The following is a 24,557-nucleotide window of genomic DNA, read 5'->3' on the forward strand; positions in this document are numbered from 1 at the left end:
ATTCACTCGTTTGGGAGGTGTATTGGGGTAGGGTAGGTACCCACCGCCGGGTGCGGGGCACTCTACTGCTCGGGGGGTGGGGGGGTGGGGGGGGGGGGGAAGGGCGGCTGTTTGAGCTACCTGCGAAAGTAAACAGGTAAACACTGCTAGAGGGCACTTGTCCTGAAGTGCGGCCACTTAGCCTGTGTACACGCACCTCTCCTTCAGCCTCTTGTTCTCTTGTGCAAATAACCCCTCCGGCTTAAATTCAGCACGGCCGGCCTGAAAGCGCCGAGCCGCCCGTCCCCCCCGTCGGGTTTTACGCCACGGCTCCCGGCCCCTCGGCCCCTCCTGACGTCAGAGGGCTCTGACGTCACGCCCTGCGATGACGTCACGCCCGCAGCTCCCCACGGCTCCTCACGCTCTGTGCCCCGCACCCCCCGCACTGCTGCGGGACACCGCCTCCGTTCCCCCCCGCGGTATCGACGCTTTCGGGAGCCTGAGCACCCCCAAAGTATTCGAGTGTTTTCTTTTCTCCTTCTTTTTGCGCGTGTGTGTGTTGATTATTTTTCTTTTTGAAAATTTTATTATACGTATAGATTTTTTGTGTGTGTGTGTGTGTGTGTTTGGGTTTTTTTGGCTTGCTCTCTTGCTTTGGCTTCCACCGGCATACTCCTGACTTTGGGACTTTCTCTTCCCGTCGCCGCTCTTGCTGCTGTCTTTTTCCTTCTCACCCTCCTCGGTGGGGAGGAATGGAAACCCCATTCCGACCCCATCCTGCCCCATCCGAGCGCCCCAGCGCCGGGCAGGTGGGGCCAGGGGAATGCATCAGTCGATAAGGCCGAGATTTGCCGGCCACGAAACATCGAGATGGATGTGAGCGGCCCAGGCCCCTCCCCGCAGAGGAAAGGGAGAGGAGCCCACACGAAGGGTTCCCTTCGTATCGAGGAAGGACTCCGAAATGGATGAAGAGATAGCCATTGAGCGCGGTTGAATACCATGACAACTAGGAACAACCTCAGATTTATTCCCAACAGTTAGGACACATTGAAAGAGGGCGTCAATCACGTATTATTTCGCCACTGAAATAAATGCAAAAACTGCGCCGAGACAAAGGGTTCCAACAGAAGCCGGACATTTGTCTACATTGCGGACATTGTCTCCAGCTTAGCCATAGGGTTGTATTTGTGTTTGCGCGGCTCCGACCACCCAGGATGTGCTCAGGGGCTCGCTTAAAAAAAAAAAAATCCCTGGGCATTGTCAGCCACATCACATACTTTATGGGAGGCAAGCTGGGGGCTGGGGGAGCGGGCTTGGGGGGGAAGGGAAGGTGCGAATAAATTGATCGGCGAGGAGAGGGCGTCGGAGGAGACCGTCTTCCTCCGGGATCCCTCCTGAAGGAAGGGAAACTCGGCAACTTTGCTTAGCTGGGATTCGGGGAGGCAGTGGGCAAGAGGAGGCGGCGGTGCGCGGCCTCGGCGCGGAGCGCAACCCCCGCGTCGGTGCGCGCACGGCGGAGCGGGGCCCTTCGGGGTGCGGGGAGAAGGGGGTGAGGATGGAGGAGGAAAAGTCGGTGGGAGGTTGCTGGAGGCTGGGGAGGGGCTCCTCCCCGCGCCCTGGGAAAAAAAAAAAAAAGGGAATTCTTAAAAAATCAAAATAAAACAAATGAACGCAGGCGTAATGAGAGAAGAGTCCGCCGGGCTGCAGCCCGTTAAATGAACCGAGCGGGTTGGTTCCCATTCCCCTGCAAGACAGAGGCAAAATCAATGAGACCTCTTCAAATAAAACCTCCCCCCGCCTTCCCCGCCCCCCCCCCACCCCCACCCTTTCCCTCCCCCCCCGCTAATCACGTCCCGCATCTCTCCGGGTCGTGACTGCCGATCGCGTTTTGCCACTCCGCTTCATTTCGGAACGAACTAGAATCAATTACTTGCTGATTAATTTCCAGCGTTCATCCTTAAGCCTCTACCAAAATATTGACCCAGGCGGTTTAGATAAGCTGGGCTGCTGCCATGCGAGCCCCGTGCCACCGCTGCGCTGTCGCGGGTGGGTACACCGCGAGTGGGGCAAAACAGCGCGAGGCTCTTCTTACCCTTCCCACCCCTCTATCTTATTATTATTATTTTCCCTGCACGTGGAAAAAGAAAAAAAAATACCCTCTCGTAGGAGCGTGCAGAACAGCGGGCTCTTTGTATATATATATACATATTGCGTTTAAAACCAAACCAAACCAAAACACAACAAGCCAGAAAATCACCCAGAGCCTCTCCCCGGCGCACACACACACACACACACACGCGAAGGGCCCTCCCCACGCCGGTAATTAACTGACACGTTATACCACTCATCACCAATGGTGGAAGCTCGGAGCTCGCCCAAAACCCGCAATTTCACATCTGCAAACACTGTCTTCATCCACTTGACTTCCAAGACCCGCCCACACGTGGCCAACCTTTCCCGGGTTTCATGTCTTTTTTTTCTCCCTCCTCTCGGCAGGTTCATGTGCGGGGACCAGCCTTATATGGACTGTTCGCTCCGGCAATGGCTCGTTTTTTTCACGCGGCAAGAGCGGCTTCGGGCTGTGTCAGCCCCATCCAGAAGTGATCTCTTTTTCTTCTTTTTTTCTCCTTTTTTTTTTTAATTCTCGGCGCGCCGTTCCCCTTCCCCTGGAGTTACAAACTGTTCCCGAAGCGGCCGCTGCCCCGCTCCCCGAGTCCCCCCCCGGGCAGAAGGAGCCCGCAGAGAGCCGGGGCTCCTCCGGGGCTCCTCTCGTCCCTCGGCACGAAGCGCTCCGCTCCTTTTTCTCCACGTTTTTCCCCGCCGCCCGCGCCCTCCCCTCGCGCTGTCGCCGCTGTCGCTCCGGGTGACAGCTCGGCGAGCTGCTCCTCCAACTTCCCGGCCCCGATTTCCCTGGACCATGTCTCTGACCAACACAAAGACGGGTTTTTCCGTCAAGGACATCCTGGACCTCCCCGACACCAACGACGAGGACGGCTCCGCCGCCGAAGGGGGCGAGGAGGAGAGCGAAGCGCCGGAGCCTCCCAAGAAAGCGGCGGTGTTGGGCCAAACCCCCTTGGACGCTGTTCAGACGCTGCCTTTGAAGCCCCCTTTCTATGATAATAGCGATAATCCCTACACGCGCTGGCTGGCGAGCGCCGAGGGCATCCAGTACTCCCGTGAGTGCGGGGCCGGGGCCGCGGGGCCGGGCGGGGGACGCGGGGCCGGGGTCGGGCGGGGGCCGGGCGGGGGCAGCGGGGCCGGGGCCGGGCGGGAGCCGCCGTCGGGGCCGCGCTGACGGCAGCGATCTCCGCAGTGCACGGGCTGGCGGCCGGAGCGGGCGGCCCGGAGGCCGGCTCCAAGTCCCCGGAGCCGTCGGCAGACGAATCGCCCGACAACGAGAAGGAGGCGGCGGGCGGAGGGGACGCGGGGAAGAAGAGGAAGAGGAGGGTGCTCTTCTCCAAGGCGCAGACCTACGAGCTGGAGCGGCGGTTCCGGCAGCAGCGGTACCTGTCGGCGCCGGAGCGGGAGCACCTGGCCAGCCTGATCCGCCTCACTCCCACCCAGGTGAAGATCTGGTTCCAGAACCACCGCTACAAGATGAAGCGGGCCCGGGCCGAGAAAGGTATGGAAGTGACTCCTCTCCCCTCCCCGCGGCGGGTGGCCGTGCCGGTCCTGGTGCGGGACGGCAAGCCCTGCCACACGCTCAAAGCTCAGGACTTGGCGGCCGCCACCTTCCAGACGGGCATCCCCTTCTCCGCCTATAGCGCCCAGTCCCTCCAGCATATGCAATACAACGCCCAGTACAGCGCGGCCGGCAGCCCCCAGTACCCCACAGCGCACCACTTGGTACAGGCGCAGCAATGGACTTGGTGAGCGCGGGGTGAGCTCACGCACACGGCCCCCGCACGCACCCACACACGCAGAGAGGAGGAAAAAAAAACAAATGACGATAAAGAGACACGAAAAGGAGGAAAAAAAATAATAATGAGAGAGAGAGAGAGAGAGAGAGAAAGGAAGAGACAGACTGATGCTCCGAAACTAAAATCGAAACGGCGGGGGAAGGAGCGGAGAGGGAAGCGCTATTATTATTATTATTATTATTGCTATTATTATTATTATTATGGGTTTTTTTGTTCTGTTTTTTTCTTGTTTGTTTGTTTTTTGTTTGTTTTTTTTTTTTGTTTGTTTGTTTCTTTTTTTTTCCCTCTCCCGTCTCTTTCCCCTCCATTTTTTGGGGGGGTTTCGCTGGGGGGAAGCGCGGGGGGGGTGGAGGGGGGGGCAGGGAGGGGAGGTGTTTTTGTGCGTCATTGTTTACAGAGATTTTTTGCGCCATGCAGAGTGGTCCTGTCTACCTACAACTAAAATAAAAGGGGAGGGGGGGAGGGGGGGGGGTCGTCAGAATAAAACGACGCGGAAATAAAGAATGAAAAACGCTCTGCTCTTGTGCTTTTATGAGGGTTTGTGAGGCGCTCAGGCGGAGATCTCGATTCCTTCCCTTTTTGCCACAGTTTTCTGCCGCGGGTAAATGCCGACAAGAGTTCGTAGGGTCGTTGGTAGGAATCGCTGCTGCTGTTGGGGTCGGCAGCAACGGCCGGCACTTTCGCCTTGGGTTATCTTATCTCGGCCGGGTTTCGCTCACGGCCACGCAGAATACGAGAAACGCAGACTGAACGTCCCGGAGAGAGCAGAGCGCTCATTGTGCGCAGAACTTCCATATTTCGAGACGTGTTTGATTCAAAATGATGGGTTTTGAATAAGAAAAAAAAAAAAAAAGAGAGAGAGAAAGAAAGAAAGGAATCTTTTTTAAAAAGCCACCCGAGCCCGAAACTTTTTTTTTCTTAGGGGAAAGCGGAGCGGAAAACGGGGGAAAACGGTCTCATTTCGGTGCGGTAACGACGGTTCCCCGCAGCGCAGTGCCCCGGGTATCGGCGGAGCGTCGTGGAGCGATGGGGTTCCCCACGCTCGGTGACCCCAAAGCGGAACCTGGGGCACGGCCGGGGCCGGGGGAGCAGCCTGCTCCCTTCCTCTCCATCCGCGTCCTCTCCGTCCCCTCCCCGGCGGTTTTAGAGATACTACCAAACCAAAAACCCTGGTTTTAAGCCTCGTCCGGTGCCGCGGGGCTGGGGCAGAACCGCCCCGTCCCGAGCGGGGCCAACCGATGTCCAAAGGCGGCGGGGATCCGGAACACCGAGCAGCCCTCCTCGGCCTCCGCGCTCGGGCCGTGCTTCCTTTTTCTCTCCCCCCTCTCCGCCTTTTTTTTTCCTCACTTTTTTTTTTCCTTTCCTATCTCTTTTATTATTATTATTACTTTTTTTCCTTTTCTTTTTTTCTTTTTTCTTTTTTTTTTCTTTTTTTTTTTTCCCTTTCCACCTTTCATTCTCCCCGTTCCCTGCCCTCCTTCCCCAGCCCAACGAGCCAGAGGCCGAGGAGCCGCTCGGCTGTGCATCGGGCTGCGGGGCCGACAGAGAAACGGGTCCTGCACAGTCTGTGCGTTCCCTTTGCCAGCCCGGGGAGAGAGGGAAAAACAATCACTTTTTTTTTTCTTTTCTTTTACTTTCTTTCTTTTTTTCTTTTTTTTTCTTTTTTTTTCTCTTTTTCTTTTTCCCCAGGCTCTGCTAAGTCTATAAAACCAGTTGTGTGGCCCTAACCTCCGTGGCCTTATATCTCCCATGCTGCCGGGCCAGCTCCGGGCAGTCTATCTTTGCACAATATACAGTAGACTTCACAAAACAGCACAATGGGGGAGGCAGGGAGGTGAGCATGTTAGAGGCGTGCATATTAAAGAGACCGAGGCAAAGGCAACCGGGGGTGTGGGGGGGGACAGAAAAAAAAGGGAGAGACAGTTTGGGGGGGGGGAGCGGGTGGGGGGACTGTCCTTTCCCTCCTCACCCCCCTTTCCTCTTTTTTAGGGCCATTCAATTGGTTTCTGGGAGGCAGCACATCTCGGAGTCAGGGAGCAGTGTCCTTTGCGTTTTGTTACGGCTGTCACTCGCGCTCATTGTTAGGCATGTTCTACATGTTGTATCCCATATGGCCAGCTGGGCCGGGGGACCCCCTCACAAAACCCAAATTGTGCCCAGCTTTCAAAACCAGCATTGTTGTCTGTGAAAAGAAGACGAATTAAAAATTCGTGCTATATCTATTCTGGAAGAAAAAAAAAAAAAAAGAAGAAGAAAAAAAAAAAAAGAGAGAGAGGGAGAGAAATAAAAAAAAAAAAAAAAGAAAAAGAAACCCTCTCTCCTTCTCTCCCTCTCTCTTTGAAGAACAACAGAGCCCTCCTTTTCTCCCCGACCCGCTGACAAGTTGGGCTCATGGCGCAGGAAATCGCCCCCCCCAGCGCATCTCCCGGCCCGCACCTCCCGGCGGCCGCGGCCCGGCCGAGAACAAGGGAGCATTCACCCCCTGTAATGTTATGCAGCGCCGCACTGACCAATTTCTGTTCTTTTTCCAGAGAACTGTCTCTTGTTGTAGCTCCTCGTTGTGCGAGGCGGGCGATTAGGGAGAGAAAGAGAGAAAGAAAAAGGAAAATAAAAAATGAAGAGAGAGGGAGAGACAGAAAGGAGAGTGAAAGAGAGAAAAAGAGAGAAAGAAAGGAGAGAAAGAGAGAGAAAGAAAGAGAGAGAGAGAGAAAGAGAGAGAGAGAGAGAGAGAGAGAGAGAGAGAAAGAAAGAAAGAAAGAAAGAAAGAAAGAAAGAAAGAAAGAAAGAAAGAAAGAAAGAAAGAAAGAAAGAAAGAAAGAAAGAAAGAAAGAAAGAAAGAGAGAAAGAAAGAGAGAAAGAAAGAAAGAAAGAGAGAAAGAAAAGAGAGAAAGAAAAGAAAGAGAGAAAGAAAAGAAAGAGAGAAAGAAAAGAAAGAGAAAGAGAGAAAGAGAGAAAGAAAGAGAGAGAGAGAGAGAGAGAAAGAAAGAAAGAAAGAAAGAAAGAAAGAAAGAAAGAAAGAAAGAAAGAAAGAAAGAAAGAAAGAAAGAAAGAAAGAAAGAAAGAAAGAAAGAAAGAAAGAAAGAAAGAAAGAAAGAAAGAAAGAGAAAAAAAAAAGGAAGAAAAAAAAAAAGAAGAAAAAAATGCACTAATCCTTGACTTTTCTATCACCCCAAGGAAGAGGGGGAAGGCTGTGGGGCTGAGATGGTGTGGGAGCAGCGAGCCAGCCCTCACCTGTGCTCCCCCCCGTCAGCCCCCAGCCCCCGCCCTGCCCCGCCTGCCCTTCCCCAGCCCCTCGCGGGGCAGGAACTGTTTAGGCGAATCAGATAACCCGATAATGAGCTGGAAGCCCCGCTAAGCCCTGGAAATAACTTACTTTCGTCACCTATTGACTGTTTGGCTTAGTTTAGAACCGGTGTGGATTTTTCGGGTCTTTTTTTCAAGAGAGCCGGTCAATGAAAAGCTAAGCCAATATTTACCGAGTATAAGAGCAATTCTCGGCGGTGTTTATTAAGGGGCCGGTAGGGAAGGGCTGCGGGGGACGCTCGGGGACTCTCCCCCCCCCATCCCCTTCCCGGCTCCCGGTGCTCTGCGGTGACGGCGGCCGCGATAGAGCCGTGTTCAGAATCCCAGGAAATGGGCACTTGTGGCTCCAGGAGAGCGGCACTCCGTCCGCATCCGTGCTTCACCGCCCTTTATCCCCGCATCGCATCAACACTCCGAGCCCGCGGTCCCGAATCCCCGCTATCTTTTTTCCGAGGAGGAAACGATTTCAGGGTTTATCGCTTCTCTGCGGGGATTTATGATCCTGACGGCTTTTTTTTTTTCCTCCATGCGGTCGCTGGGAGGCAGCAGAGCCCTGCGCAGGGAGCACTGCATCCCCACTGAGCCGCCCTGGGACGTGTCTCGGAGCCCCGCGGAGAGCCGGGGAGGTGGGCGCCGACCCCGAGCCCCGACGGGGCGGCCGCACAGCGGCGCTGCGGGACAAGGGACGGCCGTGGGGGGGTGGGGGGGTTGGGGGCGGGCTGCTACCGGCGGGTCAGGTCGCCCAGGGTCCCATCCAACGTGGCCTTGAGCTCATCCGGGGATGGAGCATCCGACGGTTCTCCGGACGGCAGTGGCAGGGCCTCCCTTAATACTGAAGGGATGAACGGGGCGTCTTCAAGTCCTAAGTGGGGCTGGGTGCGCTGCGTTGTGTAATTCTGAGCATGGGTCGAACCAGAAGAGAGAAGGAACCGGTGGTAGTGAGGAGGAGGAGGTGTGTGCACGGTGGCAGCTTCCCGCAGCGTGCGCGTTTTCCTCCCAGCCCTCCGCCTCTTCTCACCCCTGCATGAACCACAGGTCAGAGCAGTGCTGTAGACGCAGACGGCTACAAGCTCCCGCACATCAAGGTGTTTAGGCAGCTCAGCCTGGCGGGTAGGTGCTCAAAGACTTCTCGTCTTCTGTTGTTTTCTTCTTTTTTTTTTTTTTTTATGCTGTTGTTTTGTTTTGTTAGTTTGGTTTCTGCAGTTGCTGTTGATGATGGTGCGTTTATTGTTGTTTTGTTTTGAATGGTCCAACTCAGAGCTGCTTCAAACAGAAGCTGCTGGATCACCGTGCTGTGCCTGCAGCACTCCTCCCACCAGCAGCAACCAGTGTCCCACGCAGTGCCAGAGCCGCTGCTGAGCTCGTGATGCTCAGCTGTGCCTCCTCTCTTTCCTCTGTCCCATTTGTTTTGTTGTGCCGGCTAAAACACCATATAAAAGAAAGTCAGTGCTCACATTTTGTATCCCGGACAAGAGGCCAATCGATGTTTTTGTTTCAGCCTCTGTCATTTGAAAGTATCAGAGCAGCTGGAACAGCTCTGTAACCAACTCTGGAAGGAAAAAACGAAATTCTGAGCAAGTGCCAGCTCCCACTGCAGAGAGCAGAGCTGCATGCTCACTCCCTGCAGCTCCAGCAGGAAATGCTCCAGAACAGACCACCCTGTGCTTTTTTCCCTCCAGGTGCTGCACAGCTACATTTTACATTTCGTTTGCTAAGCTGAGGCTTTGCAGCTGGAATGCAGCTGCCACGCACCTGGGTGGCACGGTAGCACTTGCTGTCCTGTTGCTCAGACCTCACCTTTCTCCCACCAGGGGCACCCCAGGTCCCACACCCTGACACATCCCTGCCATCCATGTCCATGTTCCCCTCCGGCTCCCCTGGCTGGGACCAGTTGGCACCAGGTACAAAAGCTAAAACCTTTCCTATGGATCGAAATGAGGGTCTGAGAGAATCACTCAGTTCTCTCCAGGCACCACAGCTACCTGCGTGCATGTGAACCTGACAGTAAATTATTTTTAAACGTTTTAAACAATAGGCAAGAAAAGACAAGTAAATCTAAAACACGAGTTATCACTTCTGCATTTTAATATTTCACGTTTTATTGTTTTGCACGAACAAGGTTTGAACAGTTAGAGGTAACCAGGATGCATGCAGTGGCCCTTAATTCCACATACACATTGGGGATTTAACTTGCTAGATACTCTCTCCATGCTGCTGATAAAAAAATAAAAAAGAGAGAGAACATTCCAAATGAGATGTGTGAGTTGGAGAGCTCAGAGGAACCTGCCTGGAATTGCTGCAGGTTGACTTAGCAAACAACAGTGTCCCTCGATTCTGCATAGAGATCTGCTGTATTTCATGGGGTTTAGCACCACTTCAGGAAGAAAGCTATCCACCAGGAAAACTGCAAGTGAAGCTGCTTAGAATAAATCATGTAAAGTCGTATTATCACCACCATGGCATGGTCTGGTCAATCAGGCTGAACTACTTCAACTATTTAGGGAAGACAAAAAAAGTCAAAACAGTCAGTTAAACCATGGTATGGGTGTTCTGATTTTATTCATTATAGTGGCAAAAATACAAAGCAACCATATACCAGACTGTAACCCTAAGAAACGATAAAACAAAGAATTCAGGCATCCAACAGCACCAAATCCTTCTTTGATTACGTGAAATATGCAGAAAAAAAATCATCTGTTGTCTATGACTGTCAAATAAATATGTAAATAATAATAATAATAATAAAAACCCTTTCCCTATCAAGGTTCTTCTCAGCTATTTCCTTAATCAGGATTTTGTCCCACTCTCCAGTTGAACATGCCCCACAAAAGCCTGAAGGCCACCAACTCCATCAAAGCAAATGAAACGAACCAGTCAACCAAACAACCACACAACCAAACCAGCCAGCCCACCAAATGACCATACCAGCCAGCCAACCAACCAACTAAACCAGCAAACCAAACCAGTCAACCAACTAGACAGCTAAACAACCAAACCTGCCAACCCACCAACCAAACCAGCCAATCAACCCACCCACCAACCAAACTAGCCAACTAACCAACCAATGAGCCAGCCAGTCAGCCAACCAGCTAACCAATTAAGCAACCATCCAACCAACCAACTACCCAGCCATGCAACCAGCCAAACCAGTCAACCAACCAACCAAACAAACCAGGCGACCAACAACCAACTGGCCATACTACCAGCAAACCAGCCAAAAGATCCAATCAACCAGCCAGCTAAACAGCCAACTAACCAACCAACCAGAAAGCATGCTTTGTTGCCCAAGATCAGTTCAAATTATGGAATCTTAGGATACTTTTCAGAAATATGGCCTCAGCTCTTCCACCATTTATCCGAGGCTCAGCACAGCACAGTCCCAATGCTCTGCTACACCATGGAGAATTCCCTTTTCTTCTCTTCGTCTCCTTTGATTTCCACATCCATAATCGCTCCGGCAGTCCATAAAGTGCAATCCAAGACTGCTTCCTTCCTCAGCCACAATGCAACCTCAACGCAAGCTGAAATATGCTCACTTGAGGAAATGTAGCATGAATCAGCCTGAAATGTGTGGTTTCAATTAAAAATGCAGAAAAGCATCTTGTATTTTCTCTAGGTACATTCACATAAGTCAGTGAGAGTGGTGAGAACTTAGGTCAAAGGGATTCTATGGTCTCCTTGATGGGACTGGGTATGGATCAGCCCACAGGCTACCCCTGAAGATCCATTTATACAGTATAAAACACCAAGGACTGGGGACGTGGCCAGCGCTGTCACCTTGCCCTGCAATGCCAAGTGCATGCTCCCAGGTGGGAGATGGGAAAGGCATCCTCAGAGCCCAATGAACTGAGGAAACAGAGGGGAGAAGGATGTATTTGTGTTCGCAGCCATCCATCTCACCTTCCCTCACAGACCCTTTGCCCCACAGATGCCAGATGGAGCTCCAACACTGAAAGCAATTTTGCCCTTTGGCAGTCCAGAACACTTAGGATTTCCCTTTCCCCCTTTTCCATTCTCCTTGAACAAAGCATTTTTGTGTTTGCAGCCTGCATTGTGGTATAACCTGATTCAGCCTAACTTGGTCTAACTTGGCAGGAACTTAGTCAAGATCTGGTCTGTCCAAACTCACTGTGGAACAAATTAGTAGCAAGACAGGGATTGCCAACTTGAACACGTTCACAAAATCATGACCTTATTGCCTTCACTGTCAGCAAAAATTTTCAGGTGGGGTTTAGAGAAGAAAATTAATGTGGCAGTGATATATCACCTCTGGACAAATGTTTTGCCAAGAAGCACACAAGCATCAAGCTCCATCCACACTGACACGATCCATCTCCTGCTGGTCCCAAGCCCAGGGGAAGACTCTGATAAACTGTATTAAGGAAGGCTTCCGTCTTTGAAAGACATGGAAATTAAAGCCAAAATATTGGATACTGGAGGAACTGGGATTTTTCTAGGCATCCCAGCATCTGTGGAGGAATAAATCAAGTGGCATGTTCTAAGCCATATGGCTTAATTTGTCATCAGCTGTTATTACAAACAACAACAACAACAACAACAAAACCCTAAATTGATCTAGACTTTCCACTTGGCTAAAACCATAATGCGAATGTTTGAATGGGAAGCTCGGAGTAATCGCTGTTAAACTCTACCCCTCTCTTCATCTCAAATGTAAAACTGAAGCTCGGTAGCCAACAAGAGGAAACTATTTTTCCATAACCAGTCCATTTTGTTTGGCTTAAGCTAAAATCTGAGGGCTGCCTTTTCATTTACAGGCACGCTTTGTATCTAGGTTAAGGACTTTAAAGTATGCTAAGGATAGGCTTTTGTTCTCCACCTCCTTGCTGTTCCCTCCTGGTTCCCAGTGGAGGTCAGCTCCTCCATTAGAGCCCGTGGGGTGTGACACTTGCTGCAGCGTGGAGCAAGCTGCCACCGATGCACTCCCTCCTTCACAAATCCCCACAGGTCACAGCTCCCTGGGGCTCTCAGACAACTTTCTGTATAATTCATGATCGCTTCCTGAGGTAAATAATGCATTCTGTGCCTCCGGTTATTGTGCTCCTTCAAAGGCCCAGTCAAATAAAAGTTTGTTGTTTATCTTACTTTAAGAATGACTGTTTGCCCATCTCCCCCGATGTACCTTTATCTTGTTTCTGCCTCACACAATAGCAAGAAGTCACTGCCAGGTAACCCCTTCCATTTCAGCCCTCTGGAAAAAAAACACAACATGGCACACTGCCTCCAATTCCTTGGGTAACATGCCCTGACCCCAGTTGCGTCTCTGAGCTTTACACTGAGCTGGATCCACTTTTTCCCCTTCAGACACCACATACAGCAGCCAGGACTCATTGTCTGCCAAGCAGCCTCTGTCAGATGGAGCCTGTAGGCTGTGGGATGGATGCCACCAGCCACCTGGTCCCCATTTAGCTACGTTCATTGAGAAAGGCTTTGGTAAGGTTTCGAAACTGAAGCAAGGACAAGAGATAACCGTTAGGATGAGAGGGGATGGCCTCATGTTGTGCTAGGGGAGGTTCAGGTTGGGTGTTGGGAACAGTTCCTTCTGATAAAGAGCAGTGATTCAGTGGCACAGCTGCCCAGGGAGTGCTGGGGTCACCATCCCTGGGGGTGTTCCTAAACCATGGAGACGTGGCACTGAAGGACATGGTGCAGAGCATAGGCATGCACTGACAGTTGGACTGGATGATCTTAGTGGTCTTTCCAACCTTAACGATTCAAATGAGTCTTTGCATGCATTTGAGACTAAGGCTTTGGAAGTGAGGAGCACCTGGTTCTCCATGACAGCACAAGAGGTGATGGCAAAGCATGAGAAACTCGGTCCCACCATTGCCCTCTGGTCAGCTTCTGGCCACACCATGTTGGTGCAGAAAGTGACACCCATCAGATTTCATAGAATCACAGAATCGCAGAATGTTTTCAGCTGGAAGGGACCCCTAAAGGCCACCCAGGCCAAACCCCTGCAGTGAACAGGGATACCCACAGCTCCATCAGCGCTCAGAGCCCCATCCAGCCTGACCTTGGTTGACTGCAGGGATGGGGCACCACCACCTCTATGGCAGAACGTCCTACCATTACCATAAGAAGTGTTTTCTTTCTGTCCCATCTAAATCTCCCCTCTTAGTTTGAAACCATTTCCCCTTGTCCTATCACAGCGGACTCTGCTAAAGAGTCTGTCCCCTTCTTTCTTAGACCTCCCCTTTAGATACTGGTATCAGGAGGTTCCACCTCAGCCCCAGAGGAGTGCAAACCTTCGCCCTTCCTCCTCCTGCTGTTGGCTGCGGGGATCTCCCACGTGACCCATGCAAACAGCAATTAAAAGATTCAGTTCCTACCCTCTACAGCTTGATTTTAAAGGCAAACAGCAGCTTTCCTAATTTTCATCAATTATTCATGGGCCACTTAAGATAGCCATCAAATATATAATCAAATTAAATTAACGTATCTTGAGTTTTGTAACCCAAGATTTCCTGTTTCGGCCCACAGGACGCCTGCTTCTGTTTGGGTTGCCACTTAATCACCGCGTAATATTTGTTTTGGCTTCGTTGTGTGTAAGGAGAGATTTATACCGTTCCATCTGGCTGCAGCACGCTAGTCATCAGAGGATAAAAGCTGCCCTTAACTCCTCTATGGGCTGTGTTCGTGTAACACCACACTGCAGCACGAGGCTTTGGGAAATAACACTGGAGTAGAGTAACCAGACCTGCTATTGCTTCCATCACCTTACCAGCTCTTTCCAAACACGCTCTTTGAGCATCTTCTCCATTCCCCACCCTCCTTCTCCCAGCTCCTTAAGTTCCCACACAAAGAAAGCTGTCGTGTGATAGTTTCATCTGCATTTATTCAGGACGATTCCACGGCTGCAATAGCTCTTGGTGGCCTCAATGTGGATAAGGGTCCCACTGTGTGAGCTGTAGACTCAACACCTCGGCCCCCAGAGGTCAGCACCCACTGCAATGGGTGCTTCACCAAGTCAGCATCCCTCCTTCCTGCAGTCCTGCAAGGCAAACGTGTTGGCTTTCCACGCAGAAACATTCCTGGGAGGTCTCTTCTCCGCAGTGCTCCTGCACAGCTCCTTCCAGCCAGCATCGTGCTACAGGGAGGGAAAGAAAAAAACTACATTGAAAGTGTTATTTTAAAGAAGGGAAAGCAGATAGCATCAGGAGACAATCCGCAGAGCTGGGTAACAGCTGAGCAGGAGAAGCTGTTCTACTTCTTGAGTGGCATTTGAGGCACAATGGTTTACATTTTAGATAATTCAGTGTATCAACCGTGCAACAAAAGTAATTCAATGATACCATTTTCAGCCTTTGAGTAGAATGGATCTTAATTGCCAAAGAGACATTTTCCTTCATATCTCTGGATCTGTGCTCACAATTTTTGTACTCTGAGCCTCAGAAAATTGCATCTCTCTCCTGATTAAGTGCTTAATTGTGGTCAGTGCTTTTCAAAGTATTTTCAGCAGTTAGCTTAAGTTCCACTTCAGACACGTGCCGTTATCGACTTCTTTATCAACTCACACCGTTTCCCCACATCAATTGCTTTCTGAAGCACCTCAGTGGGCTCAGATCCCCTCCTGTTCTGTGAGGGCTCTGAGCAGAGATGGGCCATTCTCCATCTACACCACGCTCCTGATCACAGAATGGTTGGGTTGCAAGTGACCTCAAACCCCCTCAACCCCCCCCTAGATCCAACTATCATCATGGGTGGCTGACCCCCACCAGCTCAGGCTGCCCAGGGCCCATCCAATCTGGCCTTGGGCACCTCCGGGGGGGGATGGGGCACCCACAGCTCTCTGGGCATCTCTTATAGGACAGGAGCCCCTTCCCCATCCCACTGGCTGCACTGGCCAAAAGGAATCTGGCTACAGTTTAAAAGCAGGAATTATGTGCTAATAATACACCCCAGTGGGTTGTGCCAATACTGCTCTGACATCACTGGACAAAATCAATGTAGGTTCTGAAGAGGATGCATGGTTTAATCCCTTATGAGTCCATGTGAAAATGAGGATGGGGGTTCCAATGTCCAGCTTTACAGCACTAAAGGAAATTAAACTCAGTGTCTAGAAACCTGGGTACTGTCACATTTGAAAACTTGTACTGCACTGTAACTACCTAGTGCAGAATGCCAGCAGGGATTCAAATTCTTATATGGTTTCCAGTGTTGTAGCCTTCATAGCTGTGAGATAAACAGCACACTGTCTGGAACACAGCAGACCTTAATAACTGAGAGAGCATCTCAGCAAGGATTAGAACTGCTCAGGTCTGGGCAAGCATTACAACACATAGAACCATAGACTCAATGAACTATTAAGGCTGGAAAAGATCACTATCTTCATCCAGTCCAACCCCAGCCCACCCCATGTGCCCACTGACCATGTCTCTCAGTGCCACATCCCCACAGCTCTGCAACACCCCCAGGGTGACCCCAGCACTCCCTGCGCAGCTGTGCCACTGCATCACTGCTCTTTATCAGAAGGAATTGCTCCTAACACCCAATGTGACCCTCCCCTGGCACAACGTGAGGCCATCCCCTCTCGTCCTATCACTGTTACCACCTCACACATCCTCCTTTTAGGTCATTGCAGAGTGTGATGAGGTCTCCCCTGATCCTCCTCTTCAGCCCAACTCCTTACCTGGTGCATCCGAGTGATCACAACTGAGATGGGAGAGAGAATCCATATCTGTCCCACCACTCCCATGAAATTGTTCAGGCACAGGAGTTGACCAATCTGGTGTGCCACAGTGACCTGGGACCATGCTACACCAGGAACCACTGCCTCCAGGGCAGGATCCATCCCATCCTGGGCACACGTCTGATGAAGGCACCGGCAGTTCCTAGACAGTATTTTCATTTTGTCGTACATGAGAAAAGATAATTACTTTCAGGGTTTAAGAACTGGATGTGTTGATCCAAGTGTAATCTGTGTTTTAGCATTTGATTATTACATTAGAAATACAAATGTCAATGGGCTGTAGTAACCCAAGCTATCCAAAGAAGAAAGACGTGTTATTTAAGTTGGAGGACAGAGGGGGACTTGTAGCTTTTGTTAATTAAAAAATACTGCTTCAGAAAAGCATTTCTAGAGCCAAGAGTTTTCATTTTCCTTAAATGGTTTCTTTCCTTTGTTCTGTCCAGAAAGAGGGCAGGCAGGGAGGATGCTCCCACAGCCTTCGTAAGCATGAGTGAAAGACAACAGACCTTCCTAACTCAGTTGCTTTTTTTTTTATTGCCACCACTTCCAACCACAGCAGAATGGACAGAAGGCTCAGCAACTCCTCCAAGACAGAAAAATGAAAGGAAGAGCTGAGGAACCCAGCAGCTGCAGACTTGGGAAAATATGACGTTTACACCAGTTAGTAATAATGGAGACAGCACTTGGCTCCATTACAGCAGAATCCCAACGCACACTCTCGGAGGTGGAGGTCTGAGCTGATACTCCTTGTGAGCTCGGAGCCTGAAGATGCTTCTGTCCTCCCCCCCTTAGTTCGGCTGGCACCTCGCTTGTCCCTCTCATTCCAATCTTCCCTAATGAATCCGCCATGCAGATCATTTCCTTCACGCCCCAGTCCCAATTCAATGCAAAGCCGTGTGAAGCAGAACCAGAGGCCACAACAGAGCAAAGCACATCTATTTACTCATCTAGAGACACGGTGCTGTCCTCCAGGATCCCCGCTCCGAACTTCGTGCTGAAACCATCCAACACAATCCGGGAGCCGAGACTGTGCGTAATAGTTAATAACACGAGTGCGTGCCAAGAACTGGTTCAAACCCGTTGTTATTTGCTGTTGAACAAGCTATCGCCTTGATTTCTCAGCAAAGTTCAAGTTTGCAGCAGGCTGATTTGTCCCACTAGCATTCCTGAAGCACCGCTGTTGTATGAAATTTTATTAAATTGCCAGCAGTGGCGGCTGTTCTAAGTTTGTGTGCCTTACTGCAATTGATGACAGCAAAAATAAGGAAATAAAGGAAGGGGGAGGCAGGGGAACCCTGTTAAGGTTTTTTCTTTCTCCTTTTCAATAAAATGTCAACTCCATTATATAGATGTCAACTCCATTACTGTAATGCTCCTTCTGTAACCTCAGCACATAACTATCTGCTCATAAAACAAGTTTCTCAAAGGAAGCGCTGAGGGCAAGCAAACCCACTGTAGCCTTCAATCTGCTTAAGGAAACGCCTGTTCATCCCCGCAGGCGCCTCTACCATTTCCATTATCCCATTTTTCCTGGTTATTTTGGTGCACACTCATTATCCCACGGAGCCTGCGGTACCACAGACCTTGCTGGAGAAGGCAGGAGGTGGGGAGGAAGAGCAATGCTCGGCATGCTGGTGGCACCACTGGGACAGCACCGTGGGGACCACAGTGAGCACCTCATGGAACCACAGAATCACACAGGAAGGATCCCTAACGGGCATCTGGTCCAACCCCCTGCACTGAACAGGAACACCCACAGCTCCGTCAGTGCTCAGAGCCCTGTCCGTCCTGACCTTGGCTGTGTGCAGGGATGGGGCACCACTGCCTCTCTGGGCAGCCTGTGCCAGTGCCTCGCTGCCCTTAGCATGTCACGGGGTCCCCAAGGTGCTGTCAAGCCCCCAACCAAATCCCTTCCCTAAATGCAGCAAGGACATAAAATCCCTATTTTTTTAATATATATATATTCTAAACCAGAATCTCCATTCTAGGTTGAAATCCTCCCCCATTCCCACGCAGCACCAGCAGGGGACGGATCTCCATCAGTGGCTCAGCTTTGTCAGCTGTATGCATCAATATCAAGACAAAGATGAGTACATATTTAAAAAAGAATAAAGCAAGCCATTCCAGAATGGGGGTTGTTTAGATAATTGATTTCCCTTGGACTCACAAGCACTAAATAACACCCTCCGAGCTGCATCTCCTGCATAACCTTTCCCTTCAAATCGCTCTTCCTAAGGACTGGCCTTTGACAGAGGCACCTCGCAAAGTGCAAATCCAGCAAGCTTTAAGCCAGCTTGTAGGTAAGACCTTTCCGAGAGTAACGCCACGATGATTCCTCAAGCAATTATTTTTTCTTGGTATCCTTTGCATAGAGAGAGCTAATTAACTGCCTGCCAGGTTCTGCGGATCCACGGCGAAAAATGAAGTAGTACAAATGTCATAATTAATTAGCAGTTTAATGCTAGAATGAACACGGCAAAGGTGCTATAAATATTCAGGCAATGGGACCTCTACACCAGCACGTGCTTGTGGCACAAACCTGTCTTGTGCAAGTGCTGTGAGCACGGCTGGGACCCTGGACTGACCCCAGATGTGCGCCCGACATCTCCAGCCAAGAGCCCAAGCATCGCATGCCCAGCACGGGGCGTGCGCGAGCCTTGCTCCCATGGAGCTCCTCCTCTCCCCTCCTGGATGCCCCCTGCTCGGCTCAGCCTCCCGGAGCGAGGGCTCCCTGTAACTATGGTTACTTCTAATTGTGCAGGGAAAATTATTCCGACTTCAAAGGTAATGGAGAGGATCCTTCAGGAAGTCAACCCTCTGTCATATCCTCCTGCTGCATCTACCCCTAACCCAAGGAGTCACCTTGACCGCACGCTGACTTGAGGATGCCAACAAAAGAAACCAAGGCATGTTGTCAAATGAGTATCAAGGTTTCCCCCCCCTCCCTTTTTTTTTTTCTTTTCCAAAGAGAGCCCACGTGATGCTAAATGCTAAATCCGTAGTTTTGTTTGCAGCCAGCTCTGTGCTTGCAGACCAACTTCGCTATACTGAAAAAGGCAATGATGACTGCAAGTAAATGAACCATAAGGGGGTTACCAGGAAATCAGGAAACATTTCTTCTCCCAAAGGGCAGTGATGCTGTGGTACAGATGCCCAGAGAGTGCTGGGATCACCATCCCCGGAGGTGCTGCAGAGAGGATGTGGCACTGAGGGTCATGGTCAGTGGGCGCATGGGATGGGCTGGGGTTGGACTGGATGAACACAGCGGTCTTTTCCACCTTCATGATTCCACGGTATTAAATCAAGCAGGTGGGAAAGTCAGCCAGCAGGTGCTGAGCCAGCAGCCACGCACACGGGGATGCTGAGCTGACAGCGTCCAGCCTGGTCCCGAGGGACTCCGCTGAGCACAGAATCAGCTCCATCTGGAACCAGGGCAACCCACCTTAATGAGATCAGCAACTCGCCTCCGTGCTCGCACCCCCTGCCAACCCGCAGCGTGCATCCCGCGGGCTTCGGAGCTGTCCAGCATCCTTCCCAGCGATGCGGCAGAAAATCGGAAAGGTTTTTCTTTTTAGCGGCCGCCCTCCAAACGAACAGATGATGCGGCTTAGCAGATGGATCCAGGAGCGGGTCACTGCCACGCGGAGCAAGAGGTGTGCAAGCTGAGGTGGGCACGCAGCCCACCACGAAGATGTGCAGGCACAGGGAAGGCCCTGCAGCTGCAAAACGCACTGCAAACTGCCCCGAAAGCAGCACCCCGACAGAACGCTCTGCCGAGCATGCACAGCTCTCGGGGAAGGATCTGAAAAGCCCAATAAGTTCGGCTTTTGTTTCCAAGCAGGGACACGTGCAACACCTATAGTCACAAGGGAAAGTATTGCAGAAAGTAATTATCGAGTGGTAATTGCCATCAAGTAAAGACAGGCAGCACGAGGTGAGGAGGAGGGGGTGTAGGGCAGGGTGGTGGGACCAGTACCCCACTGTACAACTCTGCTGCTGACTTTATCTCCTTATATAATCAAAAATAACCCCAAAAATGCAACACCGTCTCCACCGCGGGAAGCAGGCACCCAGCCCGTTAACTGCTGCCCGTAATTAATTCCAAGGGCCTGATTCCTCCTGGCCACAGTGGGGTGGGCAGCGGGAGCAACACCTGCGGCAGGAGATGTGCAGACACCACTCCTTCCCCCTGAATGGGCCGCTGGGCCACGCTTACACCTGGGGTTCATAGGGAAATGATGTTAAGAGCGCCCTGGAAACCCCGGGCTCCTTTTTCAATCGAACGCCGTCTTCAGAAAGCAATGCTTTAAGCCTCCATCCCCGAGCCCTTTTTAATCTCTGCAAATTATTGGTAAGGGGCGAATGGAAGCAATCTGCCATCAGCCCGACCGCAGCGCTGTCAGCTCGGCAATGGGCGGCTGCTGCCGACGATGTGGAGGAAACTGCCGCCGGTCGACGAGCAGCCACGGAAATAGATTAGCATTTATACAGGGTCACTGAGACGTGGCCCCCCCAAAATCAGCCTCGAGATTTGTGTCAATTGTGTCGCGCCAAGGTCAGCATCTCCGCCGTAACAGGCGCCGTCTAAAATAGCAGGAGCAACTCATCGGTGGAAATGAGCGCCAAAATATGCCATTACCGTCAGACAGAGGAACCGAGCTCTGATAGTGAGTAGTAAAATATGATAGATATAGAAACAGCACCTCTGATAGTAAGTAGGAAAATATGATAGGCAGTAGAAATAGCACCTGCACTTGGCAGATGGAAATCACCCCCAAATTAAAACCCAATCGTCGGACTTCTCGGTGGGCTCTCCTCCGTCGCTGCCTGCCTCTCTGCACTTTCCTTTCTCATGCCTTTTTAGATGTCCCTTCGGAATTGCTCGGCCAGAATTGTGCAGCTGGGTCATCCCAGACTACAGAAGGGCACGGTCTGGTTCTGCTTCTCACTTGCAGGGATGGAGCAAATTGAGTTAGAAAACAAGCATTCTGTGGATGACTTTAAGGGTTGTTGGTCGGTCTCTTCTCGGTGTGAAAATGTGCCTTATCGATTAGATTTTCATGAGCCTCAGTCACACGTATTCTAAAGAAATGCAACTTGGACTCACTCGAGTGAGGAAACAAAGGCACGTGTTGGGTTGCTGCCCAAGAGTAAAGCAGCAAACGGATAAAGCACCTCGATAACGCATTCCAGCCCAGACCTGCTGTTTCACACCGCCCGTTGCCAACACGCTTTCAGCAAAGTCGAGATGGGCAGCTTAGGAAATGATGGAAGAGATCACTGTGATGCTGTGGGGTTGACCTATACAGATATAAAGATCATGCTATCAATGCGTGAAGAATTCCAGGGCGCTCCTGGTGGGAAATGCGGGGACCAATGTATGGGCTGCGCTTCTCCTGGCTGAGCTCATCCCCAGGCTGCCCTGGTCAGGCATACTTAGGGCAGGGCCCTATGGGACATCCTTAGGGCAGTGGGTTTAGCTCTGTGGGTCACCAGTCCCCTCCACACTTGGGCAGTGGGGTTGGGGATGTGAAGAAGGTGGAAATGGACGAGAAGAAGAAATAAATTATAAAGAAATTCTGTTCAAAGCCTGGAAAACTTGTAACTTTTGTAGGTAAACTTGGTGGGGATAAAGAGTTTGGGATGGATGAGCTAGCAAGAGCAGTAATGCACACACATCTCTGTGTCTGCTTTAAGTACTGGGGGGCTTTGAGGGTGAGGGAACAGGAAAAGGAGGGGTCCACAGGGGAGACGGGATGTAGGAAGCAGATGGGGTGGGATGAGAAGGGAAAAGGGAAGGAGAAGGGAAAGGCAAAAGAATAGGGAAAGTGAAAAGGAAAAAGAATGGGGAAAGGAGAAAGGAAAAGGACAGGGGAAGAGGAAGGGAAAGGGAAAAGAATAACGAAGAGATGGGGAAGCATAAAAGGAACGTGAAGGGAAGAAAAGGGAAGGGTCCCGCAGCCCCCAGGCCATCCTGCAGTGTCGGAGAAGCCCGCAGCATCGGGCCATCCTGCACCGGCCACATGGGTGCACGTCGAAAGGCCGTGTACGGCTGCGTTGTGCCCCGCGGCCCGTCCTTAGCCAGGGAAGGGGCGGTGACGGCACGGGGACACGCCGAGAGCAAATCCCCGACTCGCGGACACGGCCGCCCCGTCGGGCTGCCCGGAGCGGGGAGCGGAGCGCGGCCGCATCACCCCCGACGGCTCCGCATCCCCAGCCCGCCGGCAGCGGCAGGCAGCCCCGAGGGGGCATTTCGTCGTCGCCAAACAAGCGAACGAAATCCCAAATCCCCGACCGCCCACCGCCCTTCCAACCCCCCCACCGGACAGGCCCTGACCCCACGGAGCGGCGACCACCGGGCCCCGTCCCCGCCGCGCCCACGCCGGGAGCGGCGCGGCTTTCGGGAGAGACGCTCTCCGTCGGGGCCGCGCCGTCGGGTCGCGGGTACTTACGGGCGAGGGCCGCGGAGGAGCTGCTGCGGCCGTGCCCCGGGGCGGCCGGGCTTAAGAGCCCGACGGCGGCCGCGGGACAATGCCGGGAGGAGGGGGCCGGGTCCGGGCGGCGGCGGGAGGCGGGGGCGCTGCCCGGCGGCGGGGAGGGGACGGGGCCGCCCGCCGCCGCTGTCCCCCTCCGGGCCGTCGCTCCGCCCCTCGGTGTCTGGCGTAAAGCTGGCGCCGGGCTAAAAGAAACGGCGAGCTACGAGCGCCCAGGGGCTGGTAGCCGCCAGCGCACGGCTCGCCGGTGGCGGCGGGAGCGGAGGGCCCGGCCCGCCCCGCCATGTCGCTGAGCCCCAAACACACGACGCCCTTCTCCGTCACCGACATCCTCAGTCCCATGGAGGAGAGCTACAAGAAGTTCGGCGGCATGGACGGGGCGGCCGGGCTGGGGCCCTACCGGCAGCCCGCGGTACCGGGCGCCGCCGCCGCCGTCCCGCAGCACGTCGTGGCGGGCCCCGCCGGGGCGGCCGCCTACCACATGCCGCACGGCGTCTCCCAGTTCCCGCACGGCGCCGTCGGGGGTTACTGCGGCGGCGGGCTGGGCAACGTGGGCGAGCTGCCCGCCTACCCCGACGGCATGAGGAGCGGCGCGGCGGCGGGCGGCGGTTGGTACGGGGCCGGCGGAGACCCGCGCTACACCGGCAGTAAGTGCGGGCGAGGGGCGGCGGGAGGCGGGAGGAGGCGGCCGCGCTCCGACGGGGCGGCCCCGGCTCTGAGCCGCGCGTCCCGCTCAGTCTCCAGGTTCGTGGGCCCGGCGGCGGGGATGAACGTGGCCGGGATGGGCGGCCTGAGCGGTCTCGGCGAGGGAGCCAAGGGCATCGTGCCGCTGCACGCGGCCCCGCGGAGGAAGAGGAGGGTGCTCTTCTCGCAGGCGCAGGTCTACGAGCTGGAGCGGCGCTTCAAGCAGCAGAAGTACCTGTCGGCGCCGGAGCGGGAGCACCTGGCCAGCCTCATCCACCTCACGCCCACCCAGGTGAAGATCTGGTTCCAGAACCACCGCTACAAGATGAAGCGGCAGGCCAAGGACAAGGCGGCCGCCCAGCAGCTGCACCCCGACGGCTCGGGCGGCCTCTGCCAGCAGCCCTCGCCCCGCCGCGTCGCCGTGCCCGTGCTGGTGAAGGACGGCAAGCCCTGCCCGCCGCCGGGCAGCGGCACCCCGGCCCCCGGGCAGCCCGCGGCCCCCAGCGGCCCCGGGGGCTCGCTGCCCGCCGCCCACCCGCACCCCGGCTCGCTGGGGCAGGCGGCGGACCTGGAGGAGCTGGCGCCCAGCCCGCCGCCGCTGCACGGCCAGGTGGCCCCCCTGGCCCCCATGGACTCGGCCGGCGTCGATTACAACGGCGGCATGGTCAGCCCCAACCTGCTCTACGGCAGGACGTGGTAATCCGACGGGGCGGGCGGCGTGGGGGGGGGTCCGCTCCCGGCCCGGCCCCGCCGTCCCGCGGAGCCCGAGAGCCGCCGTGCGCGTACCTTGGCGGCCCCGCTGAGCGCGAACAATAAACCTTGTGAAGCGCGACGTAGCCCGGCAGAATTAATTTTCGAAGGGTCCCCCCCGAAGTGCGATTTCATTATTGTTTGATTGGAGGGAAATTGAGTTGTGTAACTGGAGGTCGAGGAGGCGGCGAGCGGTGCGGGCGGGGAGCGGCCGCTGCCTTCCGCAGGACGGGGAGCGCCGGCAGCGCCGAGAGGACGCGGAGACTTTTCCGGAGGAGCTCGTCAGCCTCGACGCTCACATTCCAGGGGGGAAAAGAGCAGTCGCACTCGTTATTCCGAATTACGGCTTACGAAATTAATGCTCGCGCATGGACAGAAAGCCCCCCCGACGGCAGCGGCAGCCCCCGCAGGGCCGCGTCGGGGCTGCGGGACGGCGGGCGGGCGGGGAGCGCGGCGGGGCGCGGTGTGCGGTCCGCTTCCTTTTTTGTTTGTTTGGTTTTTCTTTCCCCCATTTTCTTCTTTCTTTTTCTTCCCACTTCCGTTTATTTTTTTTCCTTTCCCCCCCCTTTTTTTCCCCCCTTTTTCCCGCTTTTTTATTTTCATTTTCCAATCTTACGGCTTTTATTTTTTTTTCTTCCTATTTCCTTTCTCTATTTCTTTTTAATTTATTTATTTAATTTTCCTTCTTCTTTTCCTTTTTTCCTTTTTTCCTTTTTT

The 24,557-nt window shown here is 53.2% G+C and overlaps 2 protein-coding genes across 3 annotated transcripts; both read left to right on the forward strand.

Annotated features, from left to right (window-relative positions):
* The first annotated feature begins 2,702 nt into the window (after window positions 1-2,702).
* NKX2-2 (NK2 homeobox 2) lies at window positions 2,703-4,140 on the forward strand. 2 transcript variants are annotated; one of them, XM_065739378.1, is made up of 3 exons: window positions 2,703-3,155; window positions 3,293-3,601; window positions 3,689-4,140. In XM_065739378.1, exons 1-3 carry the CDS (start codon window positions 2,897-2,899, stop codon window positions 3,850-3,852), a joined length of 732 nt encoding a protein of 243 aa, XP_065595450.1. In that variant the 5' UTR covers window positions 2,703-2,896; the 3' UTR covers window positions 3,853-4,140. The 2 variants fall into 2 exon arrangements, with proteins under 2 accessions (XP_065595450.1, XP_065595449.1); XM_065739377.1 differs by having other exon boundaries at window positions 3,293-4,140.
* Window positions 4,141-22,689: 18,549 nt separating this feature from the next.
* Window positions 22,690-23,790, forward strand: NKX2-4 (NK2 homeobox 4). The gene is made up of 2 exons (XM_065739379.1): window positions 22,690-23,053; window positions 23,144-23,790. Exons 1-2 carry the CDS (start codon window positions 22,690-22,692, stop codon window positions 23,788-23,790), a joined length of 1,011 nt encoding a protein of 336 aa, XP_065595451.1.
* The last annotated feature ends 767 nt before the right edge of the window (window positions 23,791-24,557 follow it).

Source organism: Cyrtonyx montezumae, unplaced genomic scaffold, assembly GCF_038088225.1.
Source record: "Cyrtonyx montezumae isolate F1298 unplaced genomic scaffold, pur_monq_1.0 scaffold_24, whole genome shotgun sequence".
Taxonomy (NCBI): Eukaryota; Metazoa; Chordata; class Aves; order Galliformes; family Odontophoridae; genus Cyrtonyx; species Cyrtonyx montezumae.